This window comes from Oryctolagus cuniculus, assembly GCF_964237555.1.
Source record: "Oryctolagus cuniculus chromosome 16 unlocalized genomic scaffold, mOryCun1.1 SUPER_16_unloc_1, whole genome shotgun sequence".
In the NCBI taxonomy this organism is placed as follows: domain Eukaryota; kingdom Metazoa; phylum Chordata; class Mammalia; order Lagomorpha; family Leporidae; genus Oryctolagus; species Oryctolagus cuniculus.
In genome coordinates, this window is record NW_027208201.1 from 7,220,082 (window position 1) to 7,242,614 (window position 22,533).

General features: G+C 42.5%; 1 protein-coding gene across 1 annotated transcript in view; it reads left to right on the top strand.

The window, feature by feature from the left end:
• The first annotated feature begins 8,818 nt into the window (after positions 1-8,818).
• LOC138847815 (vomeronasal type-2 receptor 116-like) overlaps positions 8,819-22,533 on the top strand; it is a 37,424-nt gene continuing 23,709 nt past the window's right edge. The window contains exon 1 of the mRNA XM_070067631.1: positions 8,819-8,967. Within this exon, the coding sequence (XP_069923732.1) occupies positions 8,819-8,967 (149 nt within the window). The remainder of the gene's footprint in view (positions 8,968-22,533) is intronic.

Genomic DNA, 22,533 nt, shown 5'->3' on the forward strand with positions numbered 1-22,533 from the left:
AGATCAACAAGGAGACAGTAGATTTAAACGACACTATAGCCCAAATGGATCTAACAGATATCTACAGAACTTTTCATCCTACACAGAAAGCATTTACATTCTTCTCAGCAGTACATGGAACCTTCTCTAGGATTGACCACATACTAGGCCATAAAGCAAGTCTCAGCAAATTCAAAAAATTAGAATCATACCATGCAACTTCTCAGACCATAAAGGAATGAAGTTGGAAATTAGCAACTCAGGAATCCTTAGAGCATACGCAAACACATGGAGATTGAACAACATGCTCCTGAATGAATAATGGGTCATAGAAGAAATTAAAAGAGAAATCAAAAATTTTCTGGAAGTAAATGAGGATAACAGCACAACATACCAAAACTTCTGGGATACAGCAAAAGCAGTGTTAAGAGGAAAGTTTATATCAATAGGTGCCTACATCAAGAAATTGGAAAGGCACCAAATAGATGAGCTTTCAATTCACCTCAAGGATCTAGAAAACCTACAGCAAACCAGACCCAAATCTAGTAGGAGAAGAGAAATAATTAAAATCAGAGAAGAAATCAACAGGATTGAATCAAAAAAAAAATTACAAAAAATCAGCCAAAGAAGGAGCTGGTTTTTTGAAAAAATGAACAAAATTGACACCCCATTGGCCCAACTAACTAAAAAAAGAAGAGAAAAGACCCAAATCAATAAAATCAGAGATGAAAAAGGAAATGTAACAACAGACACCACAGAAATAAAAAGAATCATCAGATATTACTACAAGGATGCCAGCAAACAGGGAAACCTATCAGAAATGGATAGATTCCTGGACACATGCAACCTACCTAAATTGAACCAGGAAAACATCGAAAACCTAAACAGACCCATAACTGAGACAGAAATTGAAACAGTAATAAAGGCCCTCCCAACAAAGAAAAGCCCAGGACCAGATGGATTCACTGCTGAATTCTACCAGACATTTAAAGAAGAACTGACTCCAATTCTTCTCAAACTATTCACAACAATTGAAAAAGAGGGAGTCCTCCCAAATTCTTTCTATGAAGCCAGCATCACCTTAATTCCTAAGCCAGAAAAAGATGCAGCATTGAAAGAGAGTTACAGACCAATATCCATGATGAACATAGATGCAAAAATCCTCAATGAAATTCTTGCCAATAGAATGCAACAACACATCAGAAAGATCATCCACGCAGACCAAGTGGGATTTATCCCTGGTATACAGGGATGGTTCAACATTCGCAAATCAACCAATGTGATTCACCACATGAACAGACTGCAGAAGAAAAACCATATGATTATCTCAATAGACGCCGAGAAAGCATTTGATAAAATACAACACCCATTCATGATGAAAACTCTAAGCAAACTGGGTTTGGAAGGAACATTCCTCAATACAATCAAAGCAATCTATGAAAAACCCACAGCCAACATCCTATTGAATGGGGAAAAGTTGGAAGCATTTCCAGTGAGATCTGGTACCAGACAGGGATGCCCACTCTCACCACTGCTATTCAACATAGTTCTGGAGGTTCTAGCCAGAGCTATTAGGCAAGAAAAAGAAATTAAAGGGATACAAATTGGGAAGGAAGAACTCAAACTATCCCTCTTTGCAGATGATAAGATTCTTTATTTAGGGGATCCAAAGAACTCTACTAGGAGACTCTTGGAACTCATAGAGGAGTTTGGCAAAGTAGCAGAGTATAAAATCAATGCACAAAAATCAACAGCCTTTGTATACACAGACAATGCCGTGGCTGAGGAAGAACTTCTAAGATCAATCCCATTCACAATAGCTACAAAAACAATCAAATACCTTGGAATAAAGTTAACCAAGGATGTTAAAGTTCTCTACGAAGAAAATTACAAAACCTTAAAGAAAGAAATAGAAGAGGATACCAAGAAATGGAAAAATCTTCCATGCTCATGGATTGGAAGAATCAATATCATCAAAATGCCCATTCACCCAAAAGCAATTTATAGATTCAATGCAATACCAATCAAGATACCAAAGACCTTCTTCTCAGATCTGGAAAAAATGATGCTGAAATTTATATGGAGGCACAAGAGACCTCGAATAGTTAAAGCAATCTTGTACAACAAAAACAAAGCTGGAGGCATCACAATACCAGATTTCAGGACATACTACAGGGCAGTTGTAATCAAAACAGCATGGTACTGGTACAGAAACAGATGGATAGACCAATGGAACAGAATTGAAACCAGAAATCAACCCAAACATCTACAGCCAACTTATATTTAATCAAGGAACTAAAACCAATCCCTGGAGCAAGGACAGTCTATTCAATAAATGGTGCTGGGAAAACTGCATTTCCACATGCAGAAGCATGAAGCAAGACCCCTACCTTACACCTTAGAGAAAAATCCACTCAGCATGGATTAAAGAACTAAATCTATGACCTGACACCATCAAGTTATTAGAGAACATTGGAGAAACCCTTCAAGATATTGGAACAGGCAAAGAATTTCTGGAAAAGACCCGGGAGGCACAGGCAGTCAAAGCCAAAATCAACTATTGGGATTGCATTAAATTGAGAAGTTTCTGTACTGCAAAAGAAACAGTTAGGGGAGTGAAGAGACAACTGACAGAATGGGAAAAAATATTTGCAAACTATGCAACAGATAAAGGGTTAATAACCAGAATCTAAAGAGACATCAAAAAAATCCACAAAAACACAACAAACAACCCACTTAAGAGATGGGCCAAGGACCTCAATAGACATTTTTCAAAAGAGGAAATCCAAATGGCCAGCAGGCACATGAAAAAATGTTCAAGGTAACTAGCAATCAGGGAAATGCAAATCAAAACCACAATGAGGTTCCACCTCACCCCGGTTAGAATGGCTCACATACAGAAATCTACCAACAACAGATGCCGGCGAGGATGTGGGGAAAAAGGGATACTAACCCACTGTTGGTGGGAATGCAAACTGGTCAAGCCACTATGGAAGTCAGTCTGGAGATGCCTCAGAAACCTGAATATAACCCTACCATAAAACCCAGCCATACCACTCCTTGGAATTTACCCAAAGGAGTTTAAATTGATAAAGAAGAAAGCGGTCTGCACCCTAATGTTTATTGCAGCACAATTCACAATAGCCAAGACCTGGAACCAACCTAAATGCCCATCAATGGTAGACTGGATGAAGAAATTATGGGATATGTATTCTTTAGAATACTATACCGCAGTAAGAAACAACGAAATCCAGTCATTTGCAATAAAATGGAGGATTCTGCAACACATCATGCTGAGTGAAATAAGCCAGTCCGAAAGGGACAAATACCATATGTTCTCCCTGATCGGTGACAACTGACTGAATACCAAAAAGGAAACCTGTTGAAGTGAAATGGACACTATGAGAAACGGTGACTTAATCAGCATAGCTCTGACTGTTAATGAACAACGTAATACATTATCCCTCTTAGTAGTTTTTTTGTCTGTTCTACTTAATATGACTGGTTTAATTCTGTAATTAATACACAGTTATTCTTAAGTGTTGAAATTTAACTGAAATGTGATCCCTGTTAAACGTAAGAGTGGGAATAAGAGAGGGAAGAGATGTACAATTTGGGACATGCTCAGGCTGACTTGTCCCAAACAGTAGAGTTAGAAACATACCAGGGGACTCCAATTCAATCCCATCGAGGTGGCATGTACCAATGCCATCTCACTAGTCCAAGTGATCAATTTCAGTTCATAATTCATCATAATGAAAGGACTAAGAGTCAAAGGGAGCACATAAACAAGTCTAGTACCTGCTAATACTAACTGATAGAATAAAGAGGAGAGTGATCCAACATGGGAAGCAAGATACTCAGCAGACTTAATGAATGGTGGATGTCCTAAACAGCACTCTGGCCTCAGAATCAGCCCTAAAGGCATTCAGATCTGGCTGAAAAGCCCATGAGAGTATTTCAGGCATGGAAAGCCAAGACACTCTGGCAAAAACAAAAACAAAAACAAAAACAAAAACAAAAACAAAAAACCTAAATGAAAGATCTCTGTGAGTGAGATCCCAGTGGAAAGAACAGGTCTTCAAAGAAGGAGGTACCTTTCTCTGAAGGGAGGAGAGAACCTCCACTTTGACTATGACCGTGTCTAAACAAGATAAGAGTTGCAGAACTCAAGGGGCTCCATAGCCTTGGAAACTCATGACTGGTGCATAGGGAGATTACTGATGCCATAGACAGGAGTGTCAATTGGTAAAGTCAACAACAGGAGTCACTGTGCACTTACTCCTCATGTAGGATCTCTGTCCTTAATGTGCTGACATTGAGGCTTAATGCTATAATGAGTACTCAAACAGTATATTTCACTTTGTGTTTCTATGGGGGTGCAAACTGTTGAAATCTTTACTTAATGTATACTAAACTGATCTTCTGTAAAAAAAAAAGAAGAAGAAGAAGAAATTATCAATTCCCAACTTGACTCTCACTGGGATTAAACATGACAATAGGTCTGATCTGATTTCATCATCATTTAAAAAATCATCTATTATTTTTCTCTTTATGTTTCTGTGTGGGAGCAAACTGTTGAAACCTTTACTTAATGTATGCTAAACTGATCTTCTGTATATAAAGAGAATCGAAAATGAATCCTCATGTGAATGGAAGGGGAGAGGGAGTGGGAAAGGAGAGGGTTGCGGGTGGGAGGGATGTTATGGGGGGGAAGCCATTGTAATCCATAAGCTGTACTTTGGAAATTTATATTCATTAAATAAAAGTTAAAAAATATTATTATTACCAGACACTTGATCCTATTTATATGATCACTTTAACACTTAATTCTATCCAAATGATCATTTTCACACTTAAGGTGGTATTTTTACCACCCAGCCTAAGGGGATTTTTGGTTCCTATGAATGCCTACTTCTTTGATTTTGGTACTGATATTATGATGTGTTCGATGTCCAAAGTCATCAAAATATATGCATGAAATGTGCTAAATTTGTATATTATACCTAAGTAAAACTTGAAAAATCCATAACATACATTTCTCCCCTGTACTCCCATAGCCCAATGAGGAGGTTCAGGGGGCGGCCTCTGGGAGATGTTCCTCAGCTCTGGGCTGACTTCTGACACTTCAGCACAGTTTCTCAGAGTCTTCGCTAAATTTAAATCAAAGGAGTTTTCTGGCATCTCCCCGGTGAGTAGAAATCATTATTGATTTCTTCTGGTTTCTGGTCTGTGAGTTGACCTGTCAGGGATTGTTGGAAGGCTGGACACAGCACTACTTCCAGAACCAGGTCTGAGTTTTAGACGTCATCTCAGACCTCTGGTTTTGGTTTTCTGGTTTTGGTTCAGCCTAATTTGTATAGGAGTCATCTTTATCTGTTCATTCACTGTTGTGCCTTGTGTGCTCAGTGTTTTACTCATTTAGGAGATGGGACAGGGGTCTTCTCTTCCAGCTGACCCCACATTGGGTTTCTTCCTGAAAGACTTTGAGGAAGTCAAAAACATGCAATTGTATCTTTTGGATATGAAATAAATGCTCTTAATGTCCACCTTTATTGTGAGCAGGAGTGGCCAATCTTTAATGTTGGGTGGCCACTGGAAAGAACCACTTATATCTTTATAGTTTTATAGTTTCAAAGGGTGATTTTTGGGAAGCCAGATCATCCTGCCCAGGCCCCGTATATTGGGGTCTGGATGGATTTTCACATAGACCCCCCCCCCAACATGGCTAAAAACCAGCCTAAAGAAACAGATAAGGTCATCAAAAGGAAAGAGTGTTTTGGTGACCCAAGGGAAGGATAATTCACCCCCTTCAGTCATTCCAAGTCTGCCAGAGGATTCAGATGTCCTAGACACTCCCCAGTTTGGGATTGTGCCTATTACCATAAGTGCCCCTGACTCTTCCACTCCAATGTCCCCTGAGGGCCTGTCAACACCAGTAACTCTGACGACCTCAGTGTGTCCTCTGTTGACAGGGTCTGGAGAAGACTGGCCTCATTAGTCCTCTGCACACACAGAGTGGGATGAGGTATTATCTTTACCCAGAGCTGCCAGAGGTTCCAGTCTTCCCTTTATGTCAAGTTACCTCCCCATTTGGGGAGGGCAGGACCCCCTGCATGATCTATATTCCCTTTTTCACTAGTGATCTCTATAATTGGCAACAGCAAAACCCTTCTTTCTCAGAAAAACCACAGGTTCTAATCTCTCCTCTTGCGTCTACTTTCTTCACCCACAAACTTACTTGGGATAACTGCCAGCAGCTTCTTCATGACACTTTTCACCTCACAGGAGAGAGATTGCACCTGGCAGGAGACCCAAAAACTGGTCTTGGGCCTCAATGGACAGCCTACCTCTGAACCCATCAGACAGGAGAGAATACTTCCCCTTAGCTGCCCCACAACACATATTCCTTAAAAAGATTTTATTCTTCAGCTGCTTGAGCTAGAAGAATTGTAAACAATGGCATCAATCAAAATGACAGAGGTGAAGCTTGACTGAGCTTTCAAATGTACGAATTGCCACTTGAAAATACTTCAGAGGCTGACCCTGTGGCATGGTAGGTTAATTCTCCACCTGTGGTGCCAGCATCCAATATGGGTGCTGGTTGGTGTCCCAGCTGCTCCTCTTCCATTCCAGCTCTCTGAAAAGGCCAGGGAAAGTAGTACAATATAGATCAAGTGCTTGGGCCCCTACACCACAGTGGGAGACCCAGAAAAAGCTCTTAGCTGCTGACTTCTGATCAGCACAGCTTCAGCCACTGCAGCCATTTGGGGAATGAACCAGCAATGGAAGACCTTTCTCTCTGTCTCTCCCTCTTACTGTCTGTAACTCTATGTCAAAATTAAATAAATACGTAAACTATTTTTTTTAAAAAGAAAATGATTCAAATGGACATAAAAGAAAGAGAGTCTTTGGAGCAGGGGCCATCTTTTCCTTCAATGTTAAGTAGTAGAAGAAGAAAAATAAGTATGACAATAACCCCTCAATGGGTTACCCATGGAGATATTGATGTAAAAATGAAACCTTTCTCTGAAGGAAGGAGAGAACTTCCACTTTGATTACAGCCTTGTCTAAATAAGGTCAGAGTTTGTGAACTCAAGATGCTTCCATAGCCTTGGCAGCTCATGACAAGAGCCTCAGGTGATTACTGATGTCATAAATAAGAGTGTAAGTTGTTAAATCAACAACAGGAGTCACTGTGCACTTACTCCCCATGTAGGATCTCTCACGTTAATGTGTTGTACTATGCGAATTAATGGTAAAACTAGTCTTCAAACAGTATTTTATAGTTGTGTGTCTGTGTGGGTGCAATCTGTTGAAATCTTTACTCAGTAGGCACTAAATTGAACTTCTGTATATAAAGATAATTAAAATGAATCTTAGTGAAGAATGGGATGGGAAAGGGAGTAGAGATGGGATGGTTTGCAGGTGGGAAGGTGGTTATGGGGGGAAAACCACTATAATCCAAAAGTTGTACTTTTGAAATTTATAAAATAAAAGTTTAAAAAAATAAAATAAAATAGCCACATAGGGGCCACTGCTGCAGCACGACAGGTTAAGCCACTGCTTGAGCCACCAGCATCCAATACTGGAGAGCCAATTCCATCTCAGCTGCTCATCTTCCAATCCAGCTCCCTGCTAATGTGCCAGGGGAAGCATAGGGTGATGTTACAAGTACTTGATTTTCTGCTATTCATGTAGGAGACAAAAGTAGAATTCCTGGCTTCTGGTTGTGGCTGGGATCAGCCTTAGTTGTCTGGATGAAGTAGACAGACATAGAGGTCCAAATTCCGATCATATATGTGGCACCCCAGATGGGACTTCTGGGGAATATTAAGGGGCAACATTATGATATATTTTAAGGGGTCAAATTCAAATGTCATGGGGACATTTGGGGAGTGAACTAGAGGATAGAAGAGCTCACTCTCTCTGTAAGTACCCCTCTCTCTTTGTCACTCTACATTTAAATAAATAAAATAAATCTTAAAAAAAAACACACTGTAAAGAGAAACTGAACCACTGAAAGAGTTCCTTTCTCATGGAAAACTTATGCAGTCATGCACAAAAAGAGGGGCACTCTACAATTTCTGTCTATCAAAGAGTTTAATAAAAAAAAAGTTGAGGATTGCTGGATCCATAAAGGGGGCAGAACTGGCATTACACACAAAGACAAACATGGAAAGCTCTTTCTTGGAGGGTTTCCCACCCCTACAGAGCCCGCACCAAGTGGCTGCTCCTTCTCTCCAGCGTCTCTATGGTCAGTCTCCCCTCCCCACCTTTTCTCCCACTCTGATGATCTTGTCTGCCTGCAGGGCCTCAGCCAGTGTCCTCCTCAGCTTCTTCACTTTCCTCGTCTGCCTTTCGATGTCCTCAGGAGTTACCTGTTGGCTGTAGACAGGACAGGAGACAACCAGATCTGCTGGTGGAAGCATCACTGCCATCTCTGAGGCTGGCTCAAGGGTGGGCTTGGACCTGGGCTGCAGACCCCCAGCACCAGCCAGACCTGGGGATCTGTTTGGGATTGCTGGTGCTGTCATCTTCCAGACATATGCAAAATCCAAAGTGGGTAAAGGCTCTCCCTCGCTGCTGTTGGCACAGAACCCCTGCAGTAGTCTGAGCACACAGACCTGCTGGGGTTTCTCCAGGTTCCCCTCCACAGGCTGGCACTGGACTGCATTGCCTGAGTGGGTGTTGACTCAAGTGACAAGGCTCTGGAAGACATAGCTGGTCACAAGCACTTCTTGCTTCCTTTGCAAGGTCTTGGGAATCATCATTCTTCTCAGCCTCCCCTTGGAAAACAAAACCCTTTGAGCAGAGTGGAAGATGCAGACCTCCAGCCATGGATGGGGACCCAGCTGCCTCAACCACCCCTTCTTATGGGCAAAGCCACTTCACACCTGCACCACTGTCATCCAGAAGGTTTGGGCTAAGTGAATGGGGACCATGGGTAGTTTGTGGATATGAGAAGGAAAAGATCTGTGTCTTAGGGTTTGTTTTTATTTGATAGCAGAGTCTCAGAGAGAGAAGTAGAGAGAAGGGGATGATGGAAGATCATGTCTTGCTCACTCTTACTATTGTTCTCAGTAACTCTTCCTTTGAAATAAATTAAGAAATGTTTCAGAACAATCTGATTTATGATCCCAAGAAAGATTCCTATGACAAAGAGTAGATGACATTGACTGTCACTCAAAAATCAGGGAGTAAAGCTCCATGAAGTAACACTGTTTTCAGTTGTGGCCATTTTTGTAGTGAACCAGAAGATGGAGGGCTTCTCTCTTTCTGTGTCTCTCCTCTGTCTGTGACCTGGACTTCCAAATAAATAACTAAATCTTAAGAAAAATAATCCTGTCAGTTACTGAAGGAAATTTAAGTGAAGGAAAAAGTACACTAGTGGATGCTGTGTGGTCACAATAATACTCTATGCACCAGGGAGGGCTGTCTTGCAGATGAGAAGGACATGGGTCTCCCATGGTCAGAATTTGCCTGCCCGCCCTCAGTGTGGGATACACAGTCCCACAGATCCTTGGAAAATCCTGGAACTTTGTCCTGTAACCTCTTCCTTTATAGAGGAAGACAGTAGATAACCAAATCATCAGGAAATCCATGGATCCCTGGAAAATACAATGACTTCCCCCAGTAGACAGTCCTATCAATGGATAAGCCATGGGCCAAGGGAAAATATATGTGGGAACCACATTATCCATATGTAAAACATGGAAAGTTTCCATGCACATAAATTTGCGTATGACATTGGTTTTAATAGGTTAGAGAAGAAACTGTGTTGGTGTAGCAGCCCAAGGGGAATAAGCCACCTCCAGAAATGTCCACAAACCTTAGAGGCACATGTTGAATTTCTTGCTGCCACACTTACAATCCTGCTCCCTGAAGAGTCTGTAAAAGCAGTGGAAAGAACAAGCTAATGCAAGATGTCTCTTTGGGTCTCCCTTTCTCACTGCTACTCTGCCTTTCTAAATAAATAAATAGGTAAGTAAACCAGTAAATATGTTAAAAGATTGAATTCAAAAATCAAATCATGGAGCCAGCACTATGGCATGGTAAAGCTACCGCCTGCAGTGTTGGCATCACATATGTGTGCCAGTTTGAATCTCGGTTGCTCCATTTCAGATTCAAACTTCTGCTATTGCCTGGGAAGGCAATGGAGTATTGCCCAAGTCCTTGGGCCCCTGTACCCATGTGGGAGATCTGGAATAAGCTTCTGGCTCCTGGATTCAGATCAGATCAGCTCCAGCCTTTGCAATCAAATGAGAGTGAACCAATGGATGGAAGAACTTTATTTATCTATTCCTCTCCAGTTCCCTCTGTGTAGCCCTGACTTTCAAATAAATAAATAACTCTTTAAAAAAGTCAATTCCTCTAAAATTGGACAAGGCTATGGAAAATAGATTCATATCAAGGAGTAAGGACACTTGTTTAACAGAATTGCATACCATAGGGAGTTCTTACTGGATTGGATTTTTCTTTTACGTTTATTGAATAAAGATACTTTTCCAAAGTATAGCTTTTGGATTACAGTGGCTTTTGCCTCCCCATAACTTCTCTCCCATTCCATTCACCAAGATTCATTTTCAATTATCTTTATCTGCAGAAGATCAATTTAGAAAATCTGAAGTAAAGATTTCAACAGTTTGCACCCACACAGAAACATAAAGTGTAAAGTACTGTATGAGTACTAGTTTTAGCATTAAATCACAATGTACAGCACATTAAGGACAGATATACTACATGGAGAGTAAGTGCACAGTGACTCCTGTTGTTGACTTAACAATTGACACTCCCGTTTATGGCATCAGTAATCACCCTAGGCTCTTGTCATGAGCTGCCAACAATATGGAAGCTTTTTGATTTCACCAACTCCAATCTTATTTAGACAAGGTCATAGTCAAAGTAGAAGTTCTCCCCTCCCTTCAAAGAAAGGTATCTCCTTCATTAATGGCCTATTCTTTCCACAGGGATCTCACTCACAGAGATCTTTCATTTAGGTGTTTGTTTTGTGTGTGTGTGTGTGTGTGTTTTACAAAGTGTCTTAGCTTTCCATGTAGAAATTTTCTCACGGGGCTAGGGCTGGCTATATTTGATTGACTGTCATGGAGAGACAGACTGACAGCCTATCATTATCCCGATTGACTGAGTGCTGCACAGCAAACTCCACCTCTCATCAGCCCATCAGGCTTTAAATACCCGAAGGAAGCCAAGGCTACCATTCCTCCCTGGCAAATCAGCTGGCTCTACCTCTGCCTACCACACCTGGAGGCGTTCCCAGGAGCTCCCACTGTCTGAGCTCACTCTGCCAGTGAAAGGCCACAGGATCACCTCCCCAGCACTCAAGTTGTCTGGGGTACCAGCTATGGAGGGAACCCTCTGACTCAGGTGAAGAGAAGGAGCAGGATCCAATGGGACATCTGCAGGAAGCAGACATCACCTGGGGTTGGCACAGACAGACCAGAGAATCTGTACCATGAGTGGCTGCTGGTGCCCAAGGAGCCCCTTACTCCTGTCCAGAAGGGACCAGCAGCCGAGTTGGAGACAGCAGGTATGTTGGAGGAGAGTGTCTAGGTGACAGATTGAGTGTGTGGGGGGGGTGGAGAAGTAGAGAGAGAGAGAGAGAGAGAGAGAGAGAGAGATGTCTGGAAGGTTTCTGTCCCATGTCTGCATGTGCTGAGGTGAGCACAGTTCCAGGGATGGGAACATCACTCCCATGGGTCCAGTGATGCTCTTGTTCAGGCTGTGCTAAAGGATCTGCAGGTAGGACCCAGATTGCAGAACAGCAGAGCAGACTCCTTTTTAAGCTGAGTGGATGGTATAGCCATAATTGATGTTGTAATATCCACATGGGCCTTGGCAGGTCAGAAGTCTCCACCCTCAGGGGAGAAGAGGGATTCCGGCAGCCCCAGTGTTGGGGGTTTAATCTGGGGGACTGGGATGGGCTCAGGGCTGCAGGGCTGCAATGAGTTAGGGGCTTTGTGTAACAGGTCTCGCCGGTCCCAGCTGACTGAGTCCCATTCTCCTGCAGGCCACAAGGGACACAAGGCAACCTCCCCAAAGGCAGAGACTGCAGCAGGGTCCCAGGCCAGGTAAGGCATTTTCTATGCCCTCTCCTGCCTCCCTCCGCTAGGAAAGGCTCCCCCTTCCAAGGCTGACTGGAACGGGGGAGGGACTTTCTCTAGGATGCCCAGGCCTGCAGCCACCTCAGCTCTGGGAGCAGCTATGCTGTCCTGGGCTTCGGAGTCCCCAAATCAGCCCCTCCACTGGGTTTCATCCAGGACAGCTGCCTCTCCTCAACATACTCTGTGTACCCAGAGGTGTTGAACCTACACAGGTGTGGCCATGTTCAGTCCACAGTGAAGTGTTGCCTCAAGTAACACTCAATAAAAGTCCTGGGGTCCAACCCAGCTGCTTGGGCTCAAGCACCCAGGGAATGTCCATAGGTTGAGCTTGCTGAGGGTTTCAAGATGGTGAGGTTTGTGTGCGGCCATGCAGATTTGGTTTGGGGACTAGGATTGCAATTTGGGCTGTCCCCTGCCCTGTGCCCTGACAGCCTCTCCTCGACAAGCCCTAACTGCTGGCTTTTCCTCCCCAGGACCCACAGAGTGCCAGCGCCCAGATGATCGTGGTGGTCTTGGAAGCGGGAACAGAGCTGCAGCTTCGCCTGGGAGCTGAGGGCCTGGTGCTGGCCCCACAGACAGCCCTACAGCTCACGCTGGGCCATGTGGTGGTCGTGGTGGTCCCTGAGCATGTCCTGACAGCAGCAGAGGGACTCTGGTTCCCTGCCCAGGCCCGCTGGCTCCTGCTCACAGGTGCTGACCCCACCTGGGAGATCAGCATGGAATACGGGTCTGCAGTTCCCCAGGAAGTAGCCGCTGTGTGTGTCCCTCAGGCAGACAGGGTGGCTGGTGCTCCCCACAGCCCACAGCCATCTTTGAAATGCCCAGCCAATGCAGTGCCAGGAGCCCGCTCCTCTGGCCACCCAAACACCCTCTTCCTCACCCCTTGCTACACAGCCGCCGCCCCTCGGGGCTCCTCCCACATGCCCAGGCCTCACCCGAAGAGGCATCTTCTGCCAGCTGAGTTCCAGTTGGGGCTCCATGGCCTGGAACCCCTGGCCTGCTCTGCCCTCAGACCTCTGCCTCCCTCTCCCTCTCCCAGCCTAGGGCCCAGAGCCCCTCCCATCAAGGCCTGCCACAGGCCAGGCTGCTAGGCACACAGACATGTCTTCCAACACTGATGCCCCCCACCCCCAGGAGCCCTCAGGCCCCACACATACTGCAGACAAGCTGACAGCAAGACCATGGATATCTGCCCCTTCCAGGATTGCCCCCTTCCTGATCTCACCCCCTGTTGATGAGGGGGACCTTCTGGGTTTGGTGGGCTGTGGAGAAATGCCGTGTGCTCTCACATCTGCCTCAGGCACTGGAGAAATAGAGGCAGTGATGAATTTTCGGTGTCAATGATTTCCTTTTTTTTTTTTATTTTTGACAGGCAGAGTGGACAGTGAGAGAGAGAGACAGAGAGAAAGGTCTTCCTTTGCCGTTGGTTCACCCTCCAATGGCCGCCGCTGCTGTCAATGGGATGAGAGTTTTGGTGACACCATTGTAATACCCAATTCCAATTGTAAATACCAGGTCACTGTGATGACAATCAATATAGCAGCACTATGAGTTCTTACACATCTTGCATTTATTGAGGGTGAATTTGGACAGTTTGGGATTGTCAGGTTAATCTGGGGCCTGTATCTCTTGTGAAACCTGTGTTCATACCTGGTGTGTTATATGAACTGAAGTTTCTTGTGGAGTCCTTCTGCATGTGTGAAACACACCCTGGATTTAGAATTCAAAAGGAAGGACTTTGATCTGGATTATGTTTGATCTGGATTATGGGGCTCAATCCTTGGATTTCTTGGACTGAATAAAACTGCAAATAATCATTTCCATGTGTTTTGTATTTATTTTTTCTTTCTTAGAAATGCAGATCACAGAGAGAGAAGGAGAGACAAAGAAAGAGGAGAGTTCTCATACATGAATCACTTCCTAAATGGCTGCAAAATTTAGAGGCTGGACCAGACTGAAGCCAGGAACCTGGAGTTTCATTTGGATCTCCCACAGAGGTGGTGGGGACACAAGCACCTGGGCGATCTTCCACTGCCTTCCCAGGAGTGTTTGCAGGAAGCTAGATCAGAAGTGCAGCAACCTGTGCTCTGAGGACACTCAGCTGGAATGCTGCAGCCATGTGGGTGGCAATGTACGCTGGGCCACCACACTGGCCCTCATGGATTTTGGTTCTTGTGTTCACTGTCACACACAATTTTCAAGGCATATTTTAGCAGTGCCAATGAGCAAGTCTGCAGGATGCCATCTCTACATTGAAAGGACTTAGAGGGCCTCAACCTGGATGCAAGGGTCCAAGCACTGGGGCCATCTTTTCTTGCTTTCCCAGGTGCATTAGCAGGAAGCTGGATGGGAAATGGAGCGTTCAGAATCCAAACCCCTGCTCCAATGTGTGATGCTGGCATTGCACAAGGGCTGTTTAACAAGCTGTGACATGATGCTGGCTACAAATGTGTAGTATTTTCATACATGTGAGTGGTGCACAATGACCCAAACCTGCTAACCAGTATATACATCACCAAAAATATTTATCCATTATGGGGCTGGCACTGTGGTGCAGTGCGTTAAATCCCTGGCCTGCAGCACCGCACCCCATTGGGCACTGGTTTAAGTCCCAGCTGCTCCACTTCACTCCAGCTCTCTGCTATGGCCTAAGAAAGCAGTGGAGAATGGCCCAACTCCTTTTGCCGTTGCACCCATTGAGTGACCTGGAGGCAGCTCCTGGCTCCTGGCTTTGGATTAGCTCAACTCTGGCCAAGGTGGCCATTTGGGGAATGAACCAGCAGATGGTAGACCCTTTTGTGTCTGTGTCTCCCTCTCTCTGTAATTCTTTTAAATAAATAAAATAAATCCTTAAAAACAATAGGTATATTTTTGGTCATTTTAACCCACAAATGTATGAGATATTTTATTTTTTTAATTTTTATTTAATGAATATAAATTTCCAAAGTACAGAATATGGATTACAATGTTTTCCCCCCCATAACGTCCCTCCAACCCGCAACCCTCCCCTTATACACTGCCTCTCCCCTTCCATTCAAATCAAGATATATTTTCGATTCTCTTTATGTACAGAAGATCAGTTTAGCATACATTAAGTAAAGATTTCAACAGTTTGCTCCCACACAGAAACATAAAGTGTAACATACTGTTTGAGTACTAGTTATAGCATTAAATCTCAATGTACAGCACACTAAGGACAGAGATCCTACATGAGGAATAAGTGCACAGTGACTCCTGTTGTTGACTTTACCAATTGACACTCCTGTCTATGGCCTCAGTAATCACCCTAGCCTCTTGTCATGAGCTGCCAAGGCTATGGAAGCCCCCTGAGTTCACTGACTCTGATCATTTTTAGACAAACAGTGGAAGTTTTCTCCTCCCTCCAGAGAAAGGTACCACCTTTGATGACCCATTCTTTCCACTGCGATCTCACTTGTAGAGATCTTTCCTTTAGGTTTTTTTTTTCCCCCAGAGTGTCTTGGCTTTACATACCTGAAATACTCTCATGGGCATTTCAGCCAGATCAGCATGCCTTAGGGGCTGATTATGAGGCCAGAGTGCTGTTAGGATATTTGCCATTCTATGGGTCTGCTGTGTATCTCTCTTCCCATGTTGGATCATTCTCTCCCTTTTTGATTCTATCAGCTAGTATTTGCAGACACTATTCTTGTTTATGTGATCCCTTTGGTTCTTAGTCCTATCATAACGTTTAATTGTGAACAGAAATTGATCACTGGGACTAGTGAGATGGCATTGGTACATGCCACCTCAATGGGATTGAATTCGAATCCCCTGGTATGTTTCTAACTCTACTGTTTGAGGTAAGTCAGCTTGAGCATGTCCCGAATTGCACATCTCTTCCCTCTCTTATTCCCACTCTTATATTTAACAGCGATCACTTTTCAGTTAAGTTTCAGCACTTAAGAAGAATTGTGTATTGATTACAGTATTCAACCAAAAGTATTAAGTAGAACAAACAAAAAAAATACTAGGAGGGATAAAATATTAAGCTGCTCATCCACAGTCAGGGTGAGGGCTGATCAAGTCACCGTTTCTCATAGTGTTCATTTCACTTTAACAGGTTTCCTTTTTGGTGCTCAGTTAGTTGTCACCTATCAAGGAGAACAAGTGGTATTTGTCCCTTTGGGATTGGCTTATTTCACTCAACATAATGTTTTCCAAATTCTTAACAGGGATCACTATTCAGTTAAAATTTAAACACCTAAGAATAATTGTGTGTTAATTACAGAGTTCGACCAATGGTACTAGAAGAAAAACAAAATACTAAAATGGATAAAGTATTACATTGTACATCAACCATCAGGACAAGAGCTAATCAAGTCACTGTTTCTCATAGTGTCCATTTCACTTCAACAAGTTTCCCCTTTGGTGCTCAGTTAGTTGTCGCCAATCAGGGAGAACATATGATATTTGTCCCTTTGGGACTGGCTTAATTCACTCAGCATGATGTGTTCCAGATTCCTCCATCTTGTTGCAAATGACTGGGTTTAGTTGTTTTTGACTGCTGTATAGTATTCTATAGAGTACATGTCCCATAATTTCTTTATCCAGTCTACTGTTGATGGGCATTTGGGTTGGTTCCAGGTCTTAGCTATTGTAAATTGAGCTGCAATAAACATTAATGTGCAGACAGCTTTTTTGTTTGCCAATTTAATTTCCTTTGGGTAAATTCCAAGGAGGAGTGGGATGGCTGGGTTGAATGGTAGGGTTATATTCAGGTTTCTGAGGAATCTCCAGACTGACTTCCATAGTGGCTTGACCAGTTTGCATTCCCACCAACAGTGGGTTAGTGTCCCTTTTCCCCCACATCCTCTCCAGCCTCTATTGTTGGTAGATTTCTGAATTCGAGCCATTCTAACTGGGGTGAGGTGGAACCTCATTGTGGTTTTGATTTGCATTTCCCTGATTGCTAGTGATCTTGAACATTTTTTCATGTGCCTGTTGGCCATTTGGATTTCCTCTTTTGAAAAATGTCTATTGAGGTCCTTGGCCCATCTCTTAAGTGGGTTGTTTGTTTTGATCTTGTGGAGTTTTTTGATTACTTTGTAGATTCTGGATATCAACCCTTTATCAGTTGCATAGTTTGCAAATATATTTTCCCATTCTGGCGGTTGTCTCTCACCTTCCTGACTGTTTCTTTTGAAGTACAGAAACTTCTCAATTTGATGCAATCCCAAATGTTAATATTGGCTTTGACTGCCTGTGTTTCTGGGGTGTTTTCTAAGAAGTCATTGCTGGTACCTATATCTTGCAGGGTTTTTCCAATGCTCTCTAATAATTTGAAGGTGTCAGGTCATAGATTTAAGTCTTTAATCCATGTTGAGTGGATTTTTGTGTAAGGTGTAAGGTAGGGGTCTTGCTTCATGATTCTGCACATGGAAATCCAATTTTCCCAGCACCATTTATTGTATAGACTGTCCTTACTCCAGGGATTGGTTTTGGACCCTTGATCAAATATGAGTTGGCTGTAGATGTTTGGGTTGATTTCTGGTGTTTCAATTCTGTTCCATTGGTCTATCCATCTGTTTCTGTACCAGTACCATGCTGTTTTGAGTACAACTGCCCTGTAGTATGTCCTGAAATCTGGTATTGTGATGCCTCCGGCTTTGTTTTTGTTGTACAAGATTACTTTAGCTATTCGAGGTCTCCTGTACCTCCATATAAATTTCAGCATCATTTTTTCCAGATCTGAGAAGATGGTCTTTGGTATCTTGATTGGTATTGCATTGAATCTATAAATTGCTTTTGGGAGAATGGACATTTTGATGATATTGATTCTTCCAATCCATGAGCATGGAAGATTTTTCCATTTCTTGGTATCCTCTTCTATTTCTTTCTTTAAGGTTTTGTAATTTTTGTAATTTTCAACGTAGAGGTCTTTAACGTATTTGGTTAAGTTTATTCCAAGGTACTTGATTGTTTTTGTAGCTATTGTGAATGGGATTGATCTTAGAAGTTCTTCCTCAGCCATGGCATTGTCTGTGTATACAAAGGCTGTTGATTTTTGTGCATTGATTTTATACCCTGCTACTTTGCCAAAATCTTCTATGAGTTCCAATAGTCTCTTAGTAAAGTTCTTTGGGTCCCCTAAGTAAAGAATCATATCATCTGCAAAGAGGGATAGTTTGACTTCTTCCTTCCCAATTTGTATCCATTTAATTTCTTTTTCTTGCCTAATAGCTCTGGCTAGAACCTCCAGAAATATATTGAATAGCAGTGGTGAGAGTGGGCATCCCTGTCTGGTGCCAGATCTCAGTGGAAATGCTTCCAACTTTTCCCCATTCAATAGGATGTTGGCTGTGGGTTTTCATAAATTGCTTTGATTATATTGAGGAATGTTCCTTCTATACCCAATTTGCTTAGAGTTTTGATCATGAAAGGGTGTTGAATATTATCGAATGCTTTCTCTGCATTTATTGAGATAATCATATGGTTTTTCTTCTGCAGTCTGTTAATGTGGTGAATCATATTGATTGATTTGCGAATGTTGAACCATCCCTGCATACCAGGGATAAATCCCACTTGGTCTGCGTGGATGATCTTTCTGATGTGTTGTTGCATTCTATTGGCCAGAATTTTATTGAGGATTTTTGCGTCTATGTTCATCAGGGATATTGATCTATAATTTTCTTTCAGTGCTTCATCTTTCCCTGGCTTAGGGATTAAGGTGATGCTGGCTTCATAGAAAGAATTTGGGAGGATGCCATCTTTTTATTGTTCTGAATAGTTTCAGAAGAAATGGTATCAGTTCTTCTTTAAATGGCTGGTAGAATTCAGCAGTGAATCCATCTGGTCCTGGGCTTTTCTTTGTTGGGAGGGCCTTTATTACTGTTTCAATTTCTGTCTCAGTTATGGGTCTGTTTAGGTTTTCGATGTTTTCCTGGTTCTATTTAGGTAGGTTGCATGTGTCCTGGAATCTATCCATTTCTGATAGGTTTTCCTGTTTGCTGGCATACATGTCCTTGTAGTAATTTCTGATGATTCTTTTTATTTCTGTGGTGTCTGTTGTTACGTTTCATTTCATCAATGATTTTATTGATTTGGGTCTTTTCTCTTCTTTTTTTTTGTTAGTTGGGCCAATGGGGTGTCAATTTTGTTTATTTTTTCAAAAAACCAGCTTCTCGCTTGGCTGATTTTTTCTAGTTTTTTTTTTTTTTTTGGATTCAATCCTGTTAATTTCTTCACTTGTTTTAATTATTTCCCTTCTCCTACTAGATTTGGGTTTGGTTTGCTGCTTTTTTCTAGCTCCTTGAGATGCGCTGAAAGCTCATTTATTTGGTACCTTTCCAATTTCTTGATATAGGCACCTATTGCTATAAATTTGCCTCTCAATACTGCTTTTGCTGTATCCCATAAGTTTTGATATGTTGTGTTGTTATTCTCATTTACTTCCAGAAAGTTTTTGATTTCTCTTTTGATTTCTTGAATGACCCAGTGTTCATTCAGGTGCATGTTGTTCAGTCTCCATGTGTTTGCATACTTTCTAGGGTTTCCTGAGTTGCTAATTTCCAGCTTCATTCTGCTGTAGTCTGAGAAGCTGCATGGTATGATTCTAATTCTTTTAACTTTGCTGAGAATTGCTTTATGGCCTAGTATGTGTCCAATCCTAGAGAAGGTTCCATGTACTGCTGAGAAGAATGTGAAGTCTGTAGATGTAGGATTGAAAGTTCTGTAGATATCTGTTAGATCCATTTGGGCAATAGTGTCGATTAAATCTCTGTTTCCTTGTTGATCTTCTGTCCGGATGATTTGTCTATTTCTGAGAGTGGAGTATTGAAGTCCCCTAGTACTATTGTATTGGAATCTAAGTTTCCTTTTAAGTCCCTTAACATATATTTTAAATAAACCGGTGCCCTGTAATTAGGTGCATATACATTGATAATAGTTACATCTTCCTGTTGAATTGAACCCTTCATCATTATATAGTGCCCCTCTTTGTCTCTCTTAACAGTTTTTGTATTAAAGTTTATTTTGTCTGATATTAATATGGCTACACCTGCTTTTTTCTGGTTTTTGTTGGCATGGAATATCTTTTTCCAACCTTTCACTTTCAGTCTGCATGTATCTTTGTTAGAGAGATGTGTTTCTTGTAGGCAACAAATAGTTGGGTATTGTTCCTTAAGCCAGTCAGCCAATCGGTGTCTTTTAACTGAAGAGTTACGTCCATTCACGTTTAATGTGACTATTGATACATAGTGACTTTGCCCTGCCATTTCGCAAAGATAAGTTCTAATATATGCTTTGAGCTTCCCATGCTCTTTTACTGGTAGGTGTTCTTCCTTTACCTTCTTTCATATTGATGGCCGTGTTTCTGTGTTTCTGAGTGTAGCATATCTTTAAGTATCTTTTGCAGGGCCGGACGAGTGGCCACAACGTCTTTCAATTTCTGCTTGCTATGAAAGGTCTTTATTTCACCTTCATTCACAAATGAGAGCTTAGCAGGATATAATATTCTGGGCTGGCAGTTTTTCTCTCTTAGCACCTGGGCTCTGTCTCACCATTCCCTCCTAGCCTGTAGTGTTTCTGATGAGAAGTCTGCTGTGAGTCTAATTGGAGATCCTCTGAGAGTAATCTGACGTTTCTCTCTTGCACAATTTAGGATCTTTTCTTTATGTTTCACTGTGGAGAGTTTAATTACAACGTGTCGTGGTGAGGATCTCTTTTGGTCATGTTTACTAGGGGTTCTATGAGCTTCCTGTATTAGGATGTCTCTGTCCTTCTCCAAACCTGGGAAATTTTCTGCTAATATCTCACTAAAAAGGCCTTCTAATCCTTTCTCTCTCTCCATGCCTTCAGGAACTCCTAGAACCCGAATGTTGGCTTTTTTAATAGTATCCTGTAGATTGCCTACAATATTTTTTAGATTTCTAATTTCCTCTTCTTTTCTGTGGGTTGACTGTATCCTTTCCTGTTTTCTGTCTTCTAAGTCCGATATTCTCTCTTCTGCTTCACCCATTCTGTTTTTAAGGCTCTCTATTGTGTTTGTCATTTGATCTATTGAGCTCTTCATTTCATTTTGATTTCTCATCACTATCACAGTTTCCTGTTGTACTAGTTGTTTCATTTCATTTTGATTCCTCCTTAATATTTCATTTTCATGAGAGAGATTTTCAATCCTGTCCAATAAGGATTTCTTAGTTCAAGGATTTGTTTTTGAAAACTTCTAAATGTTCTTATCATAAATTTTTTGAGATCTGCTTCTTGCATATCTTCTATCTCATCATCTTCATAATCTTGGCTTGGGGTGTTTTGTTTATTTGGAGGCGTCATAGTGTCATTGTTGATCTTGTTCCCTCGATTTCTGTGTTTATTGCTTGGCATGGATAATTCTTTTTCCCTCACTGTGAGGTATTTTTTTTTATATACTATGTCTGTGTTAAGTGGACTGCCTGCTGTTGGAGGAGCCTTGGAGGCTTGAGATGGGTGTGGCCTGAGAGCTCTGCTTGCTTCTTCTGGGTTATGGGTGTGCAATCCATCCCTGCATGGCCACCCAGAAACCTCACCGTCCTGACACCCTCAGCAAGCTCAACCAATGGACTTTCCCTACACCTTGGATCCCAACAAGTCACGTGGACCCCAAAACTTACCCTCGAGCTTCCACGGGGCACCGCTACAGCATGGCATGGACACGGCTGCCATTCCTGGGCAGCCTCTGCATCTAGGGGAACACGGAGTGTGTTGAGGGGAGGCAGCTGTCCCGCAGGAGTCCCAGTGGAGGGGCATAGTTGCTCCCAGCGCGGAGGTGGCTGCAGGCCTGGGCATCCTAGAGAAAGTCCCTCCCCCGTTCCAGTCAGCCTTGGAAGGGGGAGCCTTTCCTAGTGGGGGCAGTCAGGTGAGAGCATAGAAAATGCCTTACCTGGCCTGGGACTTTGCTGCAGTCTCTGCCGTTTGGGGAGGTTGCCTTGTGTCCCGTGTGGCCTGCAGGAGAATGGGACTCAGTCAGCTGGGACCGGCGAGACCTGTTACACAAAGCCCCTAACTCATTGCAGCCCTGCAGCCCTGAGCACATCCCAGTCCCCCACATTCAACGCCCAACACTGGGGCTGCCCGAATCCCTCTGTTCCCCTCAGGGTGGGGACTTCTGATCTGCGAAGACCCATGTGGATATGATGGAAATAATGAGGATACTGAATAAACAAAACTCTCTGCTATTCAAATATGCAAAATGTGTTAAATTTCTAGTCAAATATAAGTTATAATATTTAACCAGTATAGTAGTATTTTATGTGATATGAATTTTACATGACATTACTTAATGGATTGCTTTTTAATGACTGTTATCTTAAGTGTCTATTTCATAAACCATTTTATATTGCTTTTTAAAAATATTTTCTAAAATTAGTCATTAATAATATTGAACAATGATAATATTCTCTAGTGGTTTAATTGCTTTGCTAATGAGTACACT